At 39.0% G+C, this 22,991-nt stretch overlaps 1 protein-coding gene across 7 annotated transcripts in view; it reads left to right on the plus strand.

Annotated features, from left to right (window-relative positions):
* RBMS1 (RNA binding motif single stranded interacting protein 1) overlaps window positions 1-22,991 on the plus strand; it is a 220,165-nt gene that overhangs the window by 171,621 nt on the left and 25,553 nt on the right. For all 7 annotated transcript variants that reach the window (XM_019636861.1, XM_019636856.1, XM_019636854.1 and 4 more), the window contains exons 3-6: window positions 3,630-3,688; window positions 9,351-9,442; window positions 18,023-18,180; window positions 20,219-20,298. In XM_019636861.1, coding sequence (XP_019492406.1) covers window positions 3,630-3,688; window positions 9,351-9,442; window positions 18,023-18,180; window positions 20,219-20,298 — 389 coding nt within the window. The remainder of the gene's footprint in view (window positions 1-3,629; window positions 3,689-9,350; window positions 9,443-18,022; window positions 18,181-20,218; window positions 20,299-22,991) is intronic.

Consider the following 22,991-nt stretch of genomic DNA (forward strand, 5'->3'; position numbering starts at 1 on the left):
TATCTGAATGAGAGCCTGTTGTGGTGTGAGTGGTGTCACTGAGTGGACAGCCCCCAAAGCAGATATTTTAGGAGAGGGAAACCCTTCAACACCCCTCCTTAAGATAAACATCTTCTCATCCACTAGATTGCAGGGAAGCGGATGTGTAAGAGTCCCACAGAGTGAAAACTGTTTGCTTGCTTTCTGGGAAGTCTTCGTCTTTCAGTTTTAACCCACACATCATGATGAAAACCACAACAGAAAGTAAAACTCATAAATTTCAGAACTATCTCTTCTTCTGTACTCCCCCCCCCCTTGTATATCCCTCTGTCAACTAAAAACTACATGTTTATTTCTTACGTTTAAAACAAACAAAAACAACTTGGAAAATAAATCTATTCCAGTACCTTAATAGATCTTCCGTTTTGTTCCTCCTTTCATATTCTTGAGTGTATAAAGGAAACGTTTCTCAAAATTATTTCATAGATAAATTTGCAGGAAAACTGAAACACAATTCGTTTTTTGAGCTTTGGGGTTTTAGGCAAGAGTTTAGGCTCAAAACTTCTGTGACCTTTTGTTTCCCCAACAAAACTGGGAATAATGGCACCTGTCTCATAAGATTGTTGTAAAGTTAATTAAATAAGATCATACATGCAAACTGCCTGGCACAGTGCCCCAGAACATAGAACTGAGTAAATGTAATCCCCTTGCTGCTTTCTTATAAAATTATCAACTAAATGGTTGAGGAGATTAGAGATGGTTTCATGGAAAGATAATGTGTGAACAGGTTCTTCAAATTCAAGCATGGGTAGAATGGGGTAATGGAGGGATCAGGGACATGTTTAAAGTGATGTTTAAGGTAAATGAATGCAGCAGACAGTGTTGAAAGGACCAGAGGCTAGAGGCAAGGAGACCTATCATGTGCTCTTTGCATAGGTCTAGGCATAGAGAAGGGAAAGGCAAATATTAGAAACATGTCAGGCACAAAACTCAGAGGAGTGATTGAGTAACAGGATTTCAGGAATGGCTAAGTTGGCGTCTCAAGGACCTCATGCCTGGTGAAAGATTGCGAGTGTGACAGTGCTATTGAATGAAAAGAGACATGAAGACATGAAGGGGAGATAGGGAAAGATTTGTCTGGGGTTCTTTGGGGATGGAGTTTAGAAAATAGTGGGCACAAAGTGATAATAACTAGATACTTAAGTATCTTTATAAGATACTAGGATATTTAAGTTAAAAAAGGAAGAGACAAACTAAATCTTCGATAAAATTTAAAACAAAAGAAAAAACCCAGAAAGGAGGCATGAGCATCATCAGAGAAGCTGCATTAATTAAAACCATGTCATTGAATGACTTTCTGAGGAATAGGACGGGTTGAGGACCAAACAGTCAATGTGATGAAAGTACTTGGTTAAGGAGGGAGAGGAGGCAGCCGAATGGGCTAGAACCACGGAACGCGGGCCCAGGAAGGTGGAAGGAGGTGCTGGGAATGGGGGCAGAGGCAGAGAGAGGTGCAGGCAGCGAGGAGGAATGTCAAATGTAGCAAGAGATCAACGCTGCCCCAAACCGGCAGGGAGTGTGGCATGGATTGAGTATCTGTGCTCCCAAGGGCCTTTCCTCTTTTCCTGCTTCCCACGTCTCCCTTCCTCCATGCCTTTATCTTTCCCTTCATGAATGCTGAGAGCAGAACCAGAAGGGTGGAAGGCTAGCCCCTGGCCTTCCCTAAATTTCTTTTCTTCCGGATGGTTTACGAAAGACCCTGAACTTCGCCACCTCAAGCAAACTCTCTTAATCTCTGTGAATCTCAGTCCCTTTATCCTAATTTAGAGTCATACCAACTTTCTGCCTTACTTTTGGAAAGGTATGAGTCAGGGATGCAATCTAGAAGCATTTCGGCTGAAACTTGTGCATAGGCTAGAGTACTGGTAAATAGCAAGCATGTAAATAACCTAGGTAGATAAATGGATGCTAAAAGGTGGTCTTTAAATCTCGATTTTTTTCTGGTTTGCAGATTTATTTTTTAATTATTTTTTTGTAAGCTTGTGACCTATGTTAATGTTGTTATACTCAGAATCTCTACAGGGAATTAAAGGTGTTTGTGCAGCATTATGCCTCTTGTATATAATTGTCGTTTGTACCTTAAATTATCTTTACTTTCATGCCTAGTTAGTAATCATTTGAATACATGATTACACAGTGAAATTTTGCTGAGGGAGAGAGGTGGCTCAACCCATTTGTTTCTTCTAGATAAATACCTATATTTCAGCTTGTTCAATGCATAAAATAGAAACTTAAAATAGTCACAATGGATTAAAATGCTACACAGATACTTCCCATTTCCTAAAACTTTTTTTTCTTTTTCTTTACCAATATCAATATGGTTTTATTGGAAAATGGAATGTAAACAGATTCCTAAAACTTTTAAGACTCATTTTAGTCTTCAAAATCAATCATAAGGAAGCAATATTAGAGAAAACATGAAAATTTTAAAGTAGATATATAGAAAAGTAAAATTTTGAAATTTACCCTGAATAAATGAGGAAACGAGTCTCAGATATGTGAAGTAAGTTATGTGCATTTCCCAAAGTCCCAATAATTTTTAAGAATTATTTTTTAAAGCTTTTTTCTCCTTAGTTTTTAGAAGACAGACATAGATAGCAGTGCCTTTACATCATGATGTGTTCACTATGAAAAGGCATAGAAGCAGCGCATGTATTTAAACTATACTGCATTTCCTTTTCAGTAGCAGCATACTAAATGGCAATGTTCTGAATTTTTTCCTTCTGCCCCCAACTTCTGTTCTACGTTAGGGAATTTGAACGCATTTCTCATACACACCCTCATAAAATGAATGCTTAATTCCTTATTCATTGTTTTCTTCTAATCTTGTGTGTCTATTTCTTGCACACATGTGCATGCACACGTTAGAGAGTATACTGTATAACTGTTATTGCTGAGCTAAAAGAAGTGTGAACAAACATATTTTCAAACAGTTATCAACATTTTAGATTTAAAAAGACCCGTTTTAAATATCCCATCAAGTGTGTTAAACATATACACGCACACTCACACGCGCACCTTTCTGTGATGTTCTAGAGCCATGCGATGCTGTCTGCAAAACCAAATAGATAGAAAAATGCCGGCAGCATTCCCCTCGTGATTAGTTTTAAAGGCTGTGTGGAGCATAATACTTTCCTTTAACAATTCCATAGCCTCGCATTAGGCTTTGTATTTGATCACAGACATAGTGTTACTAGAAGAAACTTTTTTATAGATCGCACATTCCTTTTTTTTTTTTTTTCTTGTCCCAAGATTGTCAGGTAAGTACCTGATTTCTCAAAGTTAAACATCAAACTAATCCACAGATATCAATGGGAGGCCTAACCATTCCCTTGTGTTAGTTTATTGGGTTGTCGGAAAAGTCATGACGAATTTTTTTCTATGTTTCTCGTTGCAAAAATGCGTCATGACTTTTCCGACAGCCCAGTAGTTTTGAGTTTAGAATTCTCACTTCCTGTCCCCTAGTAGAAAACATTTTGTACTTTTAAAGTTTGCAGATGTTTGAAAAGTATGTTTGTTTTCTGGACTTAGACATTAATAAGGGTTCCTTGATTATAACTTCTTTTTTTTTTTGTCTTTTTGTCTTTTAGATATGGGAAAATAGTCTCCACAAAGGCAATTTTGGATAAGACAACAAACAAATGCAAAGGTAGGTGTTATTGGCTGACGATTTGCTAAATCGTAGCTTTAGAAAAAATGATGGAATTTTAAACCTGATGTTTGGGTTTAAAACTACCTCCATTTTATGAAAAGCCAAATCTTACGTGTCGCCCAGTTTCCTTCTTGCACAATGTCAGCTTATTGCTTACGGTTGTCCCTGGTTGAGTTTTGGCTGGAAACCCAACAACGGCAGCGAGCAGTTTGCCAGAATCCCAGATCTGACGCCAGTGGAGTTAACATGCAAAATACTGGTTGGCATTTAGCCCCTGCTCTTAAAAGGGGTGTAGAGTTAGAAAACAACCTTTCTTTCCTGAGCCTGAGGAGATTAGAGCTGCTTACTGAAGACCACTGGACTGTACTAAAGAACTGAAAAGATTACATATTGTGCAAATTGGCTCTATTAATTAGAATAGAGTAGTTCTAAGCAGTACTTAATTACATGTTTCAATACTCCCACTTGTTCTCCGCTGAATGCCTGTTGACAATATTGGCAGCAGGGAGGAGAGAACCATTTTCACTGACCAAATTGTAATGGGGAAAGGAGGTCATACACCCCTTTGAAATATGCTGCTGCATTAATTTGTTGCACTGACCTTCAGATTTCCATGTAATTAGAATGAGCTCATCCAGCTTCATGAGCTGGAAGAGGAGGCGTCTACAGTAGGCCGCACTGATGCTCCGTGGCTTTGACTTTTAATGATCCAGCATCTTAACAATAGGCATGTGATTTCTAGGAAAGGGGAAGAATGGAGTCAGCCGACTTTGAGTCTAGCTACCGACCCCATGAATTGAAATAAGGTTGACAGGAATAGGCAGAGAAGGCAAATCTCCTCGTTAATTAGACCCTGGTTTTTCAAGCAGTGGCGATGGCTGTAGCTCAGCACCATCTGCAAAAGGCAAAGAACGGAAATGAACCCTATGATAGGGCCTCTCCTTAGAAGCCAGCCATTTCTTTTAATCTAGACTTGAAGTGATTCATTATATTTCTGTCTCTTCTTCAAAGCCCCTAAATTTAAAGGAGCTATTGTCGCAAGTGTCTAAGCCCATGTTGAATCAACACGGACCATTAAGGCGGTTTTGCCTTGGGACAGTGAATGGAGCAGTTCTATGTACAGTGGTACTCAAAAAAAAATTTAAGTGAATTAAACTAGAGAGAGTTAAATTGTAGACTGAAATGTTTATACTTAGTTGCTAAGATTAGTCTTATTTAACATAATTATAAATGATTTGCGAGAACAGGGACACAGAAAAAATCCTTTTGGTTTTATAAAGAAAAAAATGGACTCTTGCAAGTAAAACAGGAAGCTGATCTCAAAAATTAGTTTCAAACCCAGGAACAAATCACAGTAAACAGTGGTTTTATAGCTTTTTATAGCCTTACCCTACCTTTCCACCCCTTCCAAAAAAAGAAAAACAGAAAAGAAAATAAGGCAGATCAGGGTGTAAAAAAGCAGAGCTGCACTAGATAAGTGAGAGAGAGGACCCCCTGGTTCAATTCTCCTCCACACCCCTACAGTGAAAACTATTGTACAGCCTTCTTCAATGAGAGCCTATTTTCTAGAAACCTAAATTCCACAAAATGCTCAACACAATCTAGAAAAGGTATAAGTAAAAAAAATTGCTAAATCTAATATATTATCATAATATAAGCCCATAGCAGTTGGGAAGGGTCCAAAGACAAGTGGAGAGATTTTGGGGGTCTTTGAAATAAGGGTAGGAATAATTCTGAACCGATGTTCAATACAACATGTATTGAAACCTTCCCCTAGAGATACTGCCTTGTGCCAGTGGGCAATGGCAGAACCCATGGAGGACTCTCATGAATAGAAGTCAACAGCTACCTGGTGGGTCAGTGGGTGAGTGAGGGGAGAGAGTAAGCAAGAATGAGTTTATAAAATCCTGGAAGCGAGAATGAGAGAGCTCCTGAAAAAAAGTAATTTTAGGGCAAATGAGAAGAAATAATACTACATATAGCTCATAATGAAGACAGCTAACTTGTTAGCCATGTTATAGACAACTTGAGAAGGCCAGTAGGTGGATGGATGGATGGATGGATGGATGGATGGATGGATGGATGGATGGATGGATGAATATAAATAATGCATGAGATGATAAAGTATTCGTATAAATGAAAATTGCTTGTGTTGTGTGCTAATTTATGGAGATTGAACAGATCAAAGAATTTTATACCTGGAAATTAGACACCTTAGAGGTCACAGGTTATTTTTTGTCACAAAACATATTTTAGAGCCTCTATCCAAGAGCAGAAATTAAGCTGAAGGAAACATTGCTCTGAATAACATGTACCTCAGTTATTAAACTTAAAACTTCATGGTTCAGTTGCTCTTCTACATTTCCGTTTTTGTCGGTTTTTAGCCAACAGAAGGTATTTAAACTTTTTGGTACAGTAGTTGTCCCTTATCCATGGGGGAGTACATTCCAAGTACCCTAGTAGATGCTTTAAACTATGCATAGTACCAAACCCTATATATACTGTTTTTCCTATGCACACATACTTTTGATAAAGTTTAATTTATAAATTAGGCACAGTAAGAGATTAACAATAGCTAATAATAAAATAGAACATTGATAACAATATAGTGTAATAAAGGTTATGTGAATGTGGTCTCGCTCTCGGTGTGTGTGTGTGTGTTAGTTAGTGTGTTAGTGTTAGTGTGTTAACCAACCTGATAACCCAGACAGCTACTGTGTGACTAACGGGCAGGTTGTGAATGCAGCAAGGATACCCTGGACGAAGCGATGATTCACGTCCCAGGTAGGATGGAGCAGGACACCATGAGATCCCATCATGATACTTAGAACAGCTCACAATTTAAAATTTATGAATTGTTTATTTCTGGAATTTTACATTTAATATTTTTGAACCGTGGGTGACTATGAGCAACTCAAACTGAGGAAAGTGAAGTCATGGATAAGGGGGGTGTACTGTATATATGGCAGTTTAGGACCCCAAAAAAGCTTACAAAGGATTGATTGTGACACTGATTGATTAATTATTAATGCTTACAGAGTTGCATAGAATATTAGAATACACAAGTAAAAATGGGTGAAGATAAATCAGACCAAAGGGGAAGTTAGGGGTAAGAGTAGGAAACTTAAGGTTACTACAGAATTGGACCTGTGTTTCCTAGTGGCCAAAGCAAAAATAGAAACATTCCCATGATTCATTTATCACAATATGGAGGAAAATCCAGGGAGTAGGTGTGCCATAACCATTCTTGGTCCCGAGACCTGAGAAGAATCCTCCTGGGAATCCAGACAGAGGGTGCTGTGTTACTTAGTGAATCAATCCCACCTTCAAAAATATCTTTATACATATTTATATAATGAAAACCATAGAACCTGTGTAAATCAAATTTATATACGCTTATGTTTACTTGAAAGTAATACAATAGAGAAAATGAAAGAACAACAAGGTTGCTGCATGCTTACCTATTATATTTGTTTTCAGTAAATACTTATGAAACAGTTGGAATGTGGTTAGAAAAGGCCAAAATAGGATATAAACAATTAACTAAAAATGCAGCCATTATGGATTTTTCCTAATAAGAAAATAACAAATAAAGTAATACTAATAGGACCTGAGCAGATAACTTCACTATAGTAACATCAAAATTAAGATCTGTTTATTGTAATTTTTTGACAACAGCAAAATTGGGGGAGAACTTAAATATCCATCAGCAGGAGTTACATCATTTCAGTGTAGTGGACTGTGCATTTATGACCTGCTAAAATTGTGTTTGGTAATAAAAGATGTGTGAGCATGAGAGAGTGAGTGTGTGAGTGCGCCTGTGTGTGTCTCCATAGAGGATTGCACTAACAGCAGATTTCTAAAAGATATCCAAAAATATGTTTAACCTAATTTCTAACTGGGCAGTTGAGTAACATTCTCTGCTTCTACCTGGGTCAGCCTCTTCTTTTTCTTCCCAACCTCACTATTTCTGCACTGTCTAAATCAAATTAAGCCTTATTTCAGTCCAATTCCAAGTAATATAAGGAAGCTGCTGCTTGTTTCAGCTTTAACACTCATCTCTCCTAAAACATTTATTTCTATAGTAGATGGTCTACTCCATTTCACTGCAGCTTATTTTGTTACTAGGCAATATTTCTGATACTAATACTGCAAACTGACCTTGGGACTATTTCCAAGCTTTGTGTTTGGTCTTGTTGATATATATGTCTGTTTTGACATGAGTCCCTTACACTCTAAGTTACTATTCTTTATAATATCTATAAATAAATGATAGGGCTGGCCTCTCTTCTGTGCAACCTCCAAACACTGCTTTTCTTTTCCAAAATATTCTTGTTAATTTAAACTTAATTTAATAGGTTTGAGTTCCAAGAATATCTCTGTTGGTATTTTTGCCTGGTGCTCTGAACTTTTAAACAGTGTGCTAAGTATAATTTAACCTTTTCTCCGTAACTTAAGAGTTATCACAGTGAAAAATCACGGGTTGCCTATTTTAATACAGTGGTGCTCATGGAATCCGTTGATTCCGCCACACAAGTCCTGTTCTCTTATTGTATAGTTTTCCTATTTTCTTGCTTGTTATTAGTTTTCACTGCTAGATACCATCCATATGCTTATTTTGTAGCAGCCCTTCCCTCAACCCGACCCCCTTTTTCCCACCTAATTTCCTGCTTTTTATTTGTTTTGGCCAGGGAAAATAGCTGACCAGCTTGTTCAAACTGTTTGTAAAGCTGTGGATAAATACGCTTTGAACCAGGGCCTCTCTTAGGAGGTTATTTGATTATTTGTTTGTTTTGTTATATTTTGCTTTTAGACTTTAGGACATGACCCACAGAAACAGCTATATTGGGTATCTGGAGGTATTTCTCCCCTTTCTTTGTTTTGAAGGGAGATCATGATGCGCTCTATTTTAGGTAAATAAGTAATTATATTTTAAACCAAATACTCAAATTTAGATTATTTTATATTTTGGGCATCTAACTGTTGTACTTAATGTATTTGAAAAATAAAGGTTAGTCTACAGAATAAACATAATTTTTGTTTCTGTCATTTGTAAGCTCTGTAGGCTGGCTCTGTCTTTCTTACCAAATCATTAGCAATGCTATTTCTCCTAAGTTGATTTCCACCAGCACCACCCCCCTTTTTTTTTAACCTTGGTTGGTAACTTAGGTGTCTTTTTTTTTTTCCAGTAAGTACAGGACACCTGAGCTCTGGAAAAGAGGAAAGCTGGGTTTTTTGGTTTTGTTTTTTGCTTTTGTTTTGAAGGGAAACTTGTGTAGCTAGTGATAGACAACAGGAAAAGGCAACCAGAGCAGGCGGCCGCACTGCAGCTGTTACAAGCTTGAGACCTGTCAGACCACCAGGGTTTTCATTTCTGGTTCCCTACATCAGAAACCAAATAGTCATTCTTTTCGTATTTATGTAATTATAAAATAATGGCTTAAAAACTAAGTGTGGGGTGACCAGTTAGCTCAGTTTGTTAGAGCGTGGTGCTGATAATACCAAGGTTGCCGGTTCGATTCCCGCATGGGCCACTGTGAGCTGCGCCCTCCTTGAGAGTCAACTATGCCATGGTAGCATGAAAGCAATGTGTAACCAGTGACCATGGCTGTTCCCCAATAAAATTAAAAACAATAACAAAGTGTGTTTTGCATTTCAGGTTATGGTTTTGTCGACTTTGACAGTCCTGCAGCTGCTCAGAAAGCTGTGTCTGCCCTGAAGGCTAGTGGGGTTCAAGCTCAAATGGCAAAGGTGAGTCGAGAGCCAGTAATCGCTTCTCTAGTCCCTGGCTTTGGTTCCGAAGCCTGACCCATTGCTTTTCCTAGCACCATTCGCACTCCACCATTCATTCCAGCCAGCCGCGGTGACTGCTGGACACCTGTCCCCTGTCTCCACATCCTCAATAGCAGTTCTAATGCAGTGTAAGCTAGAGTGGCTATTTTGAATCTGTACACAAAGTGAGGCGATTTCAGACATTGTTTATTTATGAGATATAAATCTTCTCTTTAGTAGTTCTACAGTAGCTTTAGCCAAGACTTGTTTCTGATGAACTTTTAGCATTCTAGATGAGGAGTATGTTGAAGTGATATGTATGCCCTTGTCTTTATTGCCTAAGTGTAAATTTGGTTTATGTCATACCTAGTACCTACAGTGCATTTATTAAGACATTCATATAATTATGTACATTTTTTTTTCCCCAATTGTGGTCCTGGAATTACTATGGAAAATATTGGTAAGCCTGAAACTCAGCAGTTTGTTATTTTGTGAGTTCTTTACAAAAGATCAATAATTTTATATTATCTGGCTTTTTGAAGTACAGAGGGAAGGGATTTTGTGCTGTCCTCTGCTGCTTTTGAATAGTAGTAGCACGTGATCATTCCCTGAGGAGCGCTTATATTTCCACACGGAAGGACAATTGATGGGAGTTCAGGAACTCTCGTAAAGAGATAAGGTTACCTGCTAAGAACATACGGATACCGAAGGACACATACGCAGCTACCAGGATAGAGCTTTACCTTGATTTAAAGGAAGCAACATAAATAAAGATTTCAGGAATTAATGAAAGACATCAGCTTCCTAAAGTAGTCCTTGATGTTTAATGTTTTTAAAGCTTTGGACTGAGTTGGACTTACTTTAGATTTTCTTGAACTCCAGAGTAAATAGTTAAAATAAACAGAACTGTAAATATGAAGGACTGATTTTCGGGTTATTTGTCCATAATGTAGAGCAATTTCCTGTGACGTTGAAAGACAGGGATTATGAGATTTTAAATTATGTAATTGTGAATATGCAATACCGGTATTCTATTTGACTTATAGACTGTTCAATCTACCTCTGTAAGGAATGGGTAACTGTACATTTTGTAAGTAGGACTTCTAAGGCACAATCAGAAAACAGCCCTGTTTTTTCCTTATTCTGTCCGTTTTCACCCACTCTTTGGAGCTCCTGCTTTCTCCTCTCGTGGCTAAAATCCAGGGCAGGTCCCATGATTTTTCTGGCCGCTCGCATTATTTTAAAACGTTCCTTCAATTGCTTCTTTCATTTTAAGTCTTTCTGATTAATTTTTTTTTTTATAGAATGCCTCTTGATTTTTTTCATATACAAACTTCATGGAACGTAATTATTTTTCAGTTCATTTTCAGCTGTTTCTATATGTATTTATGCCAATCTCAATATACAGTATTTTAAACAAGATGTTGTATGGGGAAAGTTTCAAGTTACTTTCCAAATACAGTTTGTAAAATGTCAAGATCATGTGCAGAGGTTTTGAAACTGCTGAGAGTCAGCTAAAGGGATATGTGTCTTGGATGGTGCTCATTCTCAAAGAAATCGCAGTTTACAAAGCAGCTGTCTGCTAACAACTGTATTAATTATTCGGTGATCAGGAAGCAATGTTTTAAAGGCTTACATCCCAACATAACCGTTTTCACGTGTGTGTGTGTGTGTGTGTGTGTGTGTGTGTGTGTGTGTGTGTGTGTGTACACACACACACAGATATGTAATGTATTCAGTTACATTTTAGGAAATTGTAGGAAAATAAATAGTTACATTTTAGAAAAATTGGGGTTTGTAGTTAATGTGTTATACATTATAGTTTTTTTGCTATTTGAAATATTGTGAAATGGGCTTCTAGTTAAAAGTTTGATGCTGAATGTCTGATTTTCAAGAAATATTATTGATGTTAAATGTGTGATGCCTGTAGTTTAAATGTCCAGTCCTGTTTACTTGATGAACTTTTGAGTATGTATAATGGTAAAGCTTCTCCCGCCCCCCAGCTAAGTTCTGCTCTGAGTACACTTTGGCTGGTTGGTGGTAAGCCTGTCATGTGATGGGAGTATGGTTAGTTTCTTTCCTGTTTCCCAAATTTGTGTTTTCCCCACTCTTCCATTGGCTCACAATCTGTGGTTTAATATATAGCAATGTGAATTTTCCAAACTCCATGGTATCCTGATGAATTCACCAGAGGAAAGGGAACGGTGATGGGTCCCTTATCCCCTCCAGGGGTGGAGCCGTGGTCAAGGATGGGAAAGCTTCCTGACCTGACAGGGGTGTAATCTGGGGTTGATTTCCCTGGCCAGACAGTGGAATGCTTCGGGAGTTTTTCAGAGCTCTCTTACCACTACCACCACCCCGATTGCTCTTTTCCCTGTGGTCCCTTTAAGCTAGAGAATATATGTCCTCAGGCTGCTAGCCTCAGCTCCTGATAACCTAAGGGTCTGTCCTCAGCCCCTTTCTGCTGGGACCTCCTTGCCCTTCAATGCAGCCTCCTTGGGAGGCTCCAACACAACCCCAGGCCTGCTCTACCTGCATCTGACCACATCAGACCTACGTTTTTGCCAGCTATCTAGAGGATATCTATAGCTTGTTAGGGCCCTGCAACCAGCTTTGTGTGTCTTTTAGATTCCTCAGGTTTAAGTCAGACATTGATCCACTGGATGCACCACGCTCCACGGGACACAGATCTCAGGCCTCCTTTGCTTGACTGGTGATTATAGGGAAGCAGCCGCCATGGTGAGACTCCGAACATATGTCTCTCCTCGGCCTTTCTCTCCACAGCCGTCTTCATTCTCAGCCTCTCCAGTCTCTCAGAGACAGACAGGAGGTGGGTGGTCAGTCAGGCACCCCAAACCGGTTCTCAGCCACCTCCTGTGCAGACTCCCTTTAGGTGGCCTGGTTTCTCAATCTGAATATGGGAGCGCCTGACACCCATTGTTCTGTGTCATCTGCTGAGACACAGAAAGAGGCCTGTTTTAACAACCTGCTGCAAACGCAGAGGCCTTAGTTAGAGTAGCCCCAGGAGCACGTACCTAGCATCTTTTCAAAGCTTATGCTATTAATTAGCATAGTATATTAAATATATGCTGTTTTGAAGAAGTCTGTACAATGCGTTTAGTCAAAACCGGACCAGATGTAGATCGGCAGTAGTGTATGTCCTGTCACCAGTGCACTTTGAATGCCAGCTTTCCCGTGACTTGCTAATGAGCACTGTTCGAAGACTTCCTTAGGCGGCTTGGTAATGTAAATTGGTTGGGAGAACTGGTCCTTTCCTACATCACCAGTGGGAAAGAGACCATGGCTGAGTGTCAGCATTCTGCACCTGATGAATTTCTTCAGGTCTCTGTAGCGTGAGTTTCCTGGACCTGATTTCTTTTGTATTGTATCACTGAAGTAATAACAAAGGTATTTTAAATGCTAGAGGGTCCAGTGTTCTCTAGCATAGAACCGTGGTTTTGAGTATCTGGAGTTGACTTGGCGCCTTCATGCTGTCTGGGGCAAGAACACCTGGCACATACTTTCTGTGGAAACAATTGTTAAAAGCAGCTTAGGTTTGGCTCCCATGGCTGAGTGATAAGGGGCCCATGTCCATCCACTTTTCTCGAATGAATTAATCAGGGTTCTGTAAAGTTTTGAAAATTCACATTGCCATATATTCAAGGCCTGCTTTCTTATGTAATCAGAAAAAAATTAAGGGGCATTCCTCTAGAGGAATCCTGGGGGTGAGGGAGAATATATCGTTTGACACGTTGGCTACTGGGTTGAAAACGGACTCTGAATTGCAAAACTGCCAGTAAAGAGGATTGGACAACAGTGATTGTTCCTTATTTACGTTTTAATTTTCAGCGCCTTGCTTAGAACCTGGCATATGGGAGATATTAAATGTTTGTTATGTTAATGATCAAAGAAGCCAATTAAGTGAGAAATATTTTCTTCCCAGCATGGACAGATATTGGGAACTAAGAGTGGGATCTTTAATAATTATATTCATTGAGCTCTGTCCAGCAAGCACCTGATGAAACTTACCAGAAAGTTTTCCCAAAGTCTCAAGGCCATTCCTGTTTATGCTACACTTCGCACTTGTTTCAGATGTGTGCATTTTTAAAATAAAAGACTCAGAAGCTATGAAAAGAAGGAAAAATCTCAGATCACAAGCTAAAATGATGTAAAACTCAAATCAACATTGGTGCTATCTTGTTAACAGAGCGCTTTGTATAAGCCCTTCACCAGTGCCTCTTTAAGGCCTGCTGGGGGTCAGCAGATTGTTGTGTGTTATTGGACTGTTGGTAAGCTTGCACATCTTTTTCAGTAAATAGCAGTCAGTCAGAGGAGCAGGAGCTGAATCCCCCTTCTGCACAGAGGTCCACCGTGCTTCAGGCGGTTTGCATGCACCAGCCTGTCAGCAGCGATCTGCTGGTTGGTGAACCTATTCAGTACAAGAGAAAACAGATGTCTGGTCTTCCTGCCAAGTCCCTTTCTTGCATTTTAGGAACCATTCCACACGCACAGGGAGGTTTTTGTTAATTTCTTTCAGATGATGACTGAGTGCTTTACGCCATGCGGGGCCTGCAAGCCCCGCTTTTCTACTCAAGTGAACATTAGTAGCCATTTATCCCTCTCACGGCCAATGTGGGATCTAGTTTTCTACTTGTTAGGGAAGCCATTGAACCCTTTCCATGCCTAGGGATATAAAGAGGCCCCGTTTTTATGTTTGGCCACCCATAATTCACAGAATAATTGTTTTTTCAGACATAGCATTGTATGTAATAAAACAGAGTTATGGTTGTCACTGATTTTAAGGAAACTAAATTATCGTCATTCAGGAACCCACCCTCCACTTAACTACAAGGATTATATATTTTGTTCATTGTGAATGCATGGTAACTTGAATGCATGGACATTTTGAGGATTAGATATTTCTATGGCCAGTGCTGCCAGCTTGGAGTTTCTTCTGGTTGGTTTGTTGGGTTGTTTTGTTTGTTTGTTTTTAATCATTGCAACTGTGTGGTCAGTGTTTGCAGAGTAAGTTGACCACTTGAAAAGAAAAATAAATGACATTAGTTCTACGAATCATCCCAAATGAAGAAACCTAACTGAGTTGTTGCTATTGAGAACAAATGCATTAAAATCATAGAGACTATGTACTTGGCATCTGTTCTACTGTATTATCAAAAAATGAGTTAAGGGCTCAATTTCTTTTTGGATTCTTATTTTAGCATTTATTATTTTTTCCTTCATTGGTAAACTTTCAAGTTGAATCAAGACTTTAAAGAATATAATATTTGTATTTAATATTTTAATAATAGAAGCAATGAAAACAGATTTAGAAAGTACTTAGTACCTACATTGTCAACTCTTTCAAAAGTATTTCACATATGACAAATTCTTCTATGAAATTCTTAACTAGTAGCCATTTCGATTTTCATAATTGGAACTTAAAAAGAAAACCCACAATATTTATGATATGTTTATTCTGTAACATTTTTAAATGTCATATCTTCACCCAAGAAGTATTTAATGCTCTTTAATTATGGGGTCCTCTACTTTATTCTAAATCTGACTAAGCATGATTCAGAAATCTTTCTAATGAGATAGATTTAATCACATCACTCCCCTGCTTCCTTGCCTCCAAAAGCTCCTCATTTTTCCAGGTGTGGCTTTCAAACTACAGCACTCAATGGCAGTTCCTCCTTCCTCCTATCCCCCCACCCCCACCAGAGTGTGTGAAATCACAGGATAAGCGTGGCTTATGTCTCTGGTGTATCAGTAGTACCTGAAAGTACTAGTTCACAAATATTATTTCTATAGTAAAACAAACTTGAATAGTTAGGGAGCAGATTGCAAAATTTACATGCCTGCCCGCGTGTGCCGCCCCCTCCCCCCCAACTGTTTTGGTTTTTTTTAGATGAAGCACAAGGCTTCAAGGAAGTTTTACAGCTCTGGCAAAGCTACTTTGGCCTTTGCTTAGAGACTCTTCAGGATCCATAATCATTCTCCCTGATGTTAGCACGGCTTAGGTCGAAAAGTTTAAGGAGTGGTGACTGACAAAGTAAAATCAAACTCCTTAGGTAGCCTTTCACAATCTGTTTTCAGCCTTCTGACTTTTGCTTGTTTCTCAGGTTTCAACTTAATGTCATGCCCTCTGAACTGTCTTCCCTAATCTAACTAATGCAAGTTCCCCATCTGTCCTCCCACTGTCATTTATACACATCTGTATCATCGCATTCATTGCATGTGTTTTTATCTCCCCTACTTAACTGTAAGCTGCTGGAAGACAGGACTGGAGTTCCAGTTTATCAGGAGAGCCTGGGACATGTGAGATGCACTTCAAATGTCATTTAGCTGTATTAGGCTTCAGGGCCCTCAATACCTACCTTCAGACAGAAAGGACCCCATCTGTGTTGGCCAATTATGAACCAGACTTCCACTGGAACAAATACAGTCTTTTACATGCCAGGAAAATGTGGGGACTTGGGAGGTTAGAGCAGGCATGAAATGGCTAATGGAGGAGCTTTGTCATTAATTGGATAAAGTTGGTGGAGGTAGTGAATGAATTGGAAGTAGTATTTTATCTCTCATCCCACCTCAGAAGAATTTGCAAACTTGAATACCTAAGACCATTTTGCTTCTCCCTGTATTTTGCAATATTGTGTCTGTTGGATTGTCGGAAAAGTCATGATGTGATTTTTCTGTTTTTCGTTGCAAAAATGCGTCATGACTTTTCCAGCAACCCAATATTATTGTCACGTACTTATTACACAAATCACTTTTCAATTTTTATATATTAAAGATTCACTTTATGTAATTCTCAAGAGGCGGTTTTGCTCAGCATAAGATAATCAATGGTACCACTCTGAATCTAATTTCAGCTAAAAGCAAAGACGGTTGCCATTTTATTTAGTCTGTGAAGAGTTAATGAGGATAACTGTTCAGCTTACTCTTGAGCATTTGAAAATTTTTTTCTTGGATCCACCCACACTGACACATCCTTGAGAGCTCCAGTCACCCAGGCTGGGAGCCCCTGTTCTCTATACCTTTGGAACTGGCCTGGTTCCATGCCAGTTCTGTCAGAACCAGGAAGTCAGAAGGATAGTACTTTCTGCCCATAGTTTCTCAGTCTTTGATGACTTTAATTCTTGGTATTGCCAGGATATTTGCCATTCCCTAGGATACCAGGGAATTTTAAATCTTATCAGAGAAATCGGTGTTCATTTTTTCTTACAAATAATATAAAAGAAAAAGTTGCACTTCAGGTTTAATTAGTGCTAGGATACCCGGGAAAGTAAAGACTTTGTATGAATTCAAAAATGCATGTGCTTTACATATATTAAAGTACTGTGCATTTTGGAAGTCGGAAATATTAATGAGTGTGCTATTCTGTTGCCTAAGGCTAAAACATCAATTAATGACTTTACTAATAGTGCCTATTAAAGAAAAATCATAAGCTCACATAGTTCAATACGTAAAAATACAATTGGTTAATAAGATCAAAGCAAAGCCTGATTTAAAATTCATTAGGGCTCTCCTAATCTCACAGTTGCAGAAGTGAATTTTGACTTGGGCAGAAAAAATATTCCAGTAGTCGTATAAGCTTTTTCCCTGGTGATTTCAGCACCACACTCTTAGTAAATATATATAACTGTTGCTGGTTCTCAGAAAATTCTGTTGCATAGCTTTGGTTTCAGCTGATTCCACATCAGCAAAGGAAAGATGAGTAGAGAGCGATCTAATTATTGCTTCTTGCACTTTCCTATACAAATGAATCATCTGGAAATCTTGTTAAATGCAGCTTAGGATTCTATAGGTCTGGGATGGGGCCTGAGGTTCAGCATTTCTAATATGTTCACAGGTAATTCCACCACACTGCTGGCTCCTGGATCACTCTGAGTAGCAAGGATTTAGCAAAACTCCCCTCCCCTATCTACTCTAGAGTTCAGTTTTACTGAAATCCTAAAATTTTATCTGCCTAGAGTTTATCGTTTTGTATGGCTTTGAGTTTTCTTGATTCTGTTAATTTAGGTGCTTTCCTTTTCCTGATGGTAATCACAAACTCAGAAGTAGTAAGGATTCTGCCACAGAGCCAAGGAGGGGATTTGGGGCAGAGTCCCAGTGGGCTTTAGATGACTTGGTCCAGAATCCCATGTGTGTCTCTGGATTGAATTATTAGCAGCAAGAGCCTTCTGTGCAATAGTGTGCCTGAAATGGACTCCTAAAAATAGTAGTAGAGGAGAGGTTGGTTATTTTGGGGAACACTGCAAGCAGCTGAGAGTTGTGGTTCCATGAGGGCATCCGTTCCAACTCTAGTGGTGTCTGCCAACGCTTCCACGTCCAAATCTGCTAAGAATGGCCCAGTGGGATGGTGCCTGACCTGCACAGATTGTCCAAGCTCCGGACCCTGTTTTCAAGTGTCTGCGATGGCATGGGTGTTCTGTAGTTCCAAAGGTTCTTACTGGGTAATAAGGACCTGAGAAGAGAGTGGCTAAATCAAAGTAAGTATGTTAACATAAATATCTCACCTTCTATTGATAATTAATGGATAACTCTGTTGTGTTTTAGCAACAGGAACAAGATCCTACCAACCTGTATATTTCTAATTTGCCACTGTCCATGGATGAGCAAGAACTTGAAAATATGCTGAAACCATTTGGACAAGTTATTTCTACACGGATACTACGTGATTCCAGTGGTACAAGTCGTGGTGTTGGCTTTGCTAGGTAAGCATGCTGCCCTATCTTTATTAACAACAATAGCTCTGCTAAGTTTCCTGGAAAATAAATATTGAGCAAAAAGAGAGAAGTTAAGCCAGGATTATGGGAGCCAGTTGCACCATAAACTTCAATTATGTGTAAATATTGGTTGGCATTTTTCCAAATCTTTAGGAAGTTCATTAGGATTCTTGAACCTGGGCCGGCCGAGTGGAGCGTTGGTTAAGAGCTGGTTTAGGATTCTTGAACCTGAGGACACTAATATTTAGTGACTTGGTAAGGAAATGTTACATGAGCAATAGTCCTGAAAGTATAATTCCTTAATATTTTTATTGATTAGATCAGGATGCCTGTAACTTCTTAAAAATAACAATCTCAGGCTCCTTAATTTCATACATAAATCAGCATGGTTTTCTCATTATGTGGAAATTTGATTCATCATCGATAAAGTCAATGAATTAGATTTTTAAATGAAATATTTCAAACTTCCAGAAAGTAAGACAATGATATGACACCTAACCTTCAGTTGTTACGCTATTGTAACATTTTACAATTTTGCTTCAGTTTTTTTTTTTTAAAGGAACATATTACAAATATATCTAAAGTGCCATCACCCCTTTCATCTTACTTTTATTCCTTCCTCCCTAGAAAGGATACTTCAGTGTACTGGTTAATTTGGTTTCTAAAGGAAAAATCTTAAACAGAAGGAGCTTTGATGTGCCATATAGTTCTAATCCAAAAGCCCATGTACAAAAACTGATTTTACATGATGCATTATTCAGGAACCTATTATTACTGTGCAGTAACAAATAATGTCTACGTGTTTTAAAGTACTGACTGATTTTGGAGGAAAAATCGCTGACATTTTACTTTTATATACATCATCCTATTTGATGTCAATCCCATGTATTACCACAGATAACAAAGCAAGTGTTGTTTCCTATTTTACATATAAGAAAATTGAGACCAAGAAGGGACTTTCCATTGTCACTGGGCTGCCAGGTCATGAAGCAGGGTCTCCTGGCTTTTAGTCCATTGCTCTTTCTGTTAGGCTAGATAATTTTATAGTAAAACTAAAATATTCTACAGTTGGAAAGTCATAACAAGGCTAGCATCTCCATTGTATACTTGATTGGCTAAGAGGATCCAGTGAAACGATCAAAAGTTCAGCACCATCTAAAATTGTCACCTCTGTGGGTGTTCTTCTGAAAGCAGATCAGGTAGCTTTATTTCTGTACCCAAAGATGGAACCCAGTTAAGTTCTGCTTTTCGAAACTATTACTACACATTAAAATCAAGGTATAACTCTGGGTAATCTAGGAGTGCAGCGCATTTTGAGTAGATTAGTCAGTGTTTCTTCCGTTAAAGAAAAATAAGTCAAAATAATTTTAATTCCCCTGAAATGTTTCTCAAATATTTTACCCCACCTGCAGATAATATAGAATAAATTATACAGTTAGGCTCCATCCTTTAATTTCTCCTCTGAAGCAAAGATGAATAGGAAGGTACATAATTGACTTAAATTTTAAACTTGAAGCAAATGTAAACACCATATAAGGTACATCCTCTGATTGACACTAGTTCTTACCATGATTTTTGAGTCTTTCATTTTGTGACTATGTAGAAGGAAAGACCGTCTTTAAAACGACCGATAATCTAGCAAACAGTAAATACACTAGTATTTTAAACTGTTACTTTTTATGTTTAATTCATATCATGGCTAACAGCAAATCTATTGTGTATTAATCATCAGTTTTCCAACAAGCAAAAATTATACATTTGATTTGGTTGGTATTAAACACTGTAGGTATAATTTATTTCTCTTGTGATGCAGAATTTACTCTCCGGTTAATAGTTGTCATTTTACTGTAGAAGTATACAACCAACAGTTAGATAAAAGATAGGATAAACCCACTTTTTCTTACTCACATTTTTGCTAGGTTTCACTTATATTCAATAAACCTGTAAGAATGTATTCACATGCACAGAATAAAATGAAAACTAAGAGAACTCTAAATATTTATGTTCTATTTTTATATAAATATAGGATGGAATCAACAGAAAAGTGTGAAGCTGTTATTGGTCATTTTAACGGGAAATTCATTAAGACACCACCCGGAGTTTCTGGTATGTTTGTCTAAAATTTTATCAGTTTTTTTTTTTATATATATATATAACGTGTATAACTGTAGCATATGATGACTCATATCAAAGAACCAACAAGCCCTCTGTTAGCGCTTCAAAATTTTATTTTTTGGGGCCTACAAATAGGACTAAAGAATTGACCTCTCTCGAGACATTGGGTGTTTAAATATGAATGGATGCTGACCCAGTGGTCTGTCTGACATGTAAAGCAAAAAGAAGCCTCTCTTCCTTTGATGTATAAGACATCCTCTAATCCACCTTATCACCATCCTCAGTAAATCTGTCATTCAGTCATCTCAGTGAAGACTGCTGTTTTCCACCCCAGCTCCTGCCTTCCTTCTGGAAGATTTCAACATGTGTTACCCCTCACCCCCTTACAGTGCCTGGAACCTTAACTCCTGTGGCCTTTCCGTCCATTCCACTGTAGCCGCTTTCTCCCATTCCTCTGCCCTGTATTGTCATGACCAAGATCACTGCACCTCAGTAGCTTTTCCTGCTAACTTCACACTCTAACTCCCACTAAACCTGATCTGAAATACAGGGGATCCTTCCATTCTCACTCGTTATTGGTCCTTCTATACCCCTTTCTTTCCCATTCCTACCAAATCTCGTCTCCATGTTTTGAGCACTAAACCCATTTCTGAGCACTGAAACCATTTCTTTAGCAGCGTCCTCAGTTTCCTTGTGCTCCACCCCTTGGTCGCCACAGCTTGTCAGAACGCTGAACCTGAATGCACCCTGCAGCAGTCCACACTTGACCTCCTGTTACATCCAGACTGGGAAAGGCTGTCTCCAGTTTAACCAGACCTTTAGCATCACTGGCCCTCACGCAGCTTCCTCACCATTCCTAGCAGCAGCTCTCAGTTTTCACCATCCTGCTTAGTCCTCTCCCTACCCTACTTCCCAGCTCTAAGCAAATGACTTCACTTCCTACTTGATGAATAGAATGGAGATCACCAAGTGGAAATGCCATTGTCAACTTCCTGCTTTCCCCCATCAAGGACACCTACAGCACTCTCATTCCCCACCCCCCTCCCGACCCTCCATCCCTAAAGTCTCAAAGACCAGAGTTCAAAGCTGTGCCCTTCATCCCATCCCATTGGGACCTTGCTCCGCCAGTTATCCCCTCTGTCTCTTAAATTTCTGTGTATTTTGCTCTTATTCCTTTTTTTTTTTCAACAAAGCCAAAAACCTTGATTTTTAATTAATAACAGATCTTTCTGGCAAAACAAATTGGTAGAGAAATGGGAGAAAATACAGAAATAATACTAGGAACAAAAATCGTGAACATAACTACAATGGACAGTTTTAAAATCAACAGACTATAATGAACAAAACTGTGAAGTACTTTATGCTAATAAATTTTTAAATTTTCCAGAAAAACTTATCCATTTGTGTTTCAGATCATTCAGATCTCTGTGGTCTTGAAACTAAATTAAACGGAGCACTCTCTAACCTACCTCATGTTAACCTTATAAAAATGTATTCTACTGTCTCGCTTTGCATTCACACCTCAACTCTCTCCAATCTAACTTCTTCCCCTAGTATGCAACTGAAATTCCTCATGGGAAACTTACTGTATTAGTCTGCTAGGGCTGCCGTGACATAATGCCACAAACTGGGTGGCTTAAACAATAGAAATTTATTGTCTCAGTGCTGAAGGCTGGAATTCCGAGATCAAGGTGTCAGTAGGGTGCTCCTTCTGAGGCCTGTGAGGGAAGGATGTGTCCCAGGCCTCCCTCCTTGGCTTGTAAGATGACTGTCTTCCCCGTGTCCCTTCACATCATCGTCCCTTTATGTGTGTCTGTCTCTGTGTCCAAATTCCCCCCTTTTATAAGGACGCCAGTCATTGGGTTAGGGCCCACTCTAGTCACCTCATTTTAACTTTAAAGACTCTATCTTTAAATACGGTCACATTCTTAGGGATTAAGAGTTAGAACTCCAACTTTTTGTGTGTATGTGTCGAGGGAACACAATTCAGCCTTTAACACTCACTTCCTGATTATCAAACCTGGAGGCGTTCCTGTCTTTTCTATGCTTTGTCGATCTGCTATGTCTGGTTCGGATGGTCCCTCTCTCCTTGCAAGTGTCCTCCTTTGACGACTATTTCACCTTTTTCTCTAGTTTCTTCTCGTCTTGTGTTAATGCCTTCTCTTTAGTGGATGTGTTTTCTTCTGTCTACTCCTTAATTATTAACGTTTCCCTGAATTCCATTGTTGGCTCATGATCCTGCCTAGATTTCATCTACTCTCAAGATTTCAACTACTGCTTCCATTCGTGTGACTCTCAAACATTCATCTCTCATCCTGGCTTTTCCCCTGAGTTTCAGACTGCCTGACCTCAGCCACCTTGCAGTCATCGACTTCAAAGTTAAACTCATCCCCCTGCCCATCTAACCCCGCTCCTCTTCATGTTCCCCTTACCTCTGTTAGTGTAACCGGTATCCACCCAGGTACCCAAGCCAGGGACCCAGGACTGAATCATCCTGAGCTCCCCCAACCCATCCATCCCATCATCTCTCACGTGGAAAGTCATTCACGTCCTTACATTTTCTTCCTCGTTGTTTCTAGAACCTACCCTCTCCCCTCCATCCCTCCTACCGTTGCTTAGTTTAACCCCTTATGTCTCACCTGGCCATTACAGTGGCCTCCTTATTGCCCTGTTTCTAGACCTTC

Source organism: Hipposideros armiger, unplaced genomic scaffold, assembly GCF_001890085.2.
Source record: "Hipposideros armiger isolate ML-2016 unplaced genomic scaffold, ASM189008v1 scaffold_30, whole genome shotgun sequence".
NCBI lineage: Eukaryota > Metazoa > Chordata > Mammalia > Chiroptera > Hipposideridae > Hipposideros > Hipposideros armiger.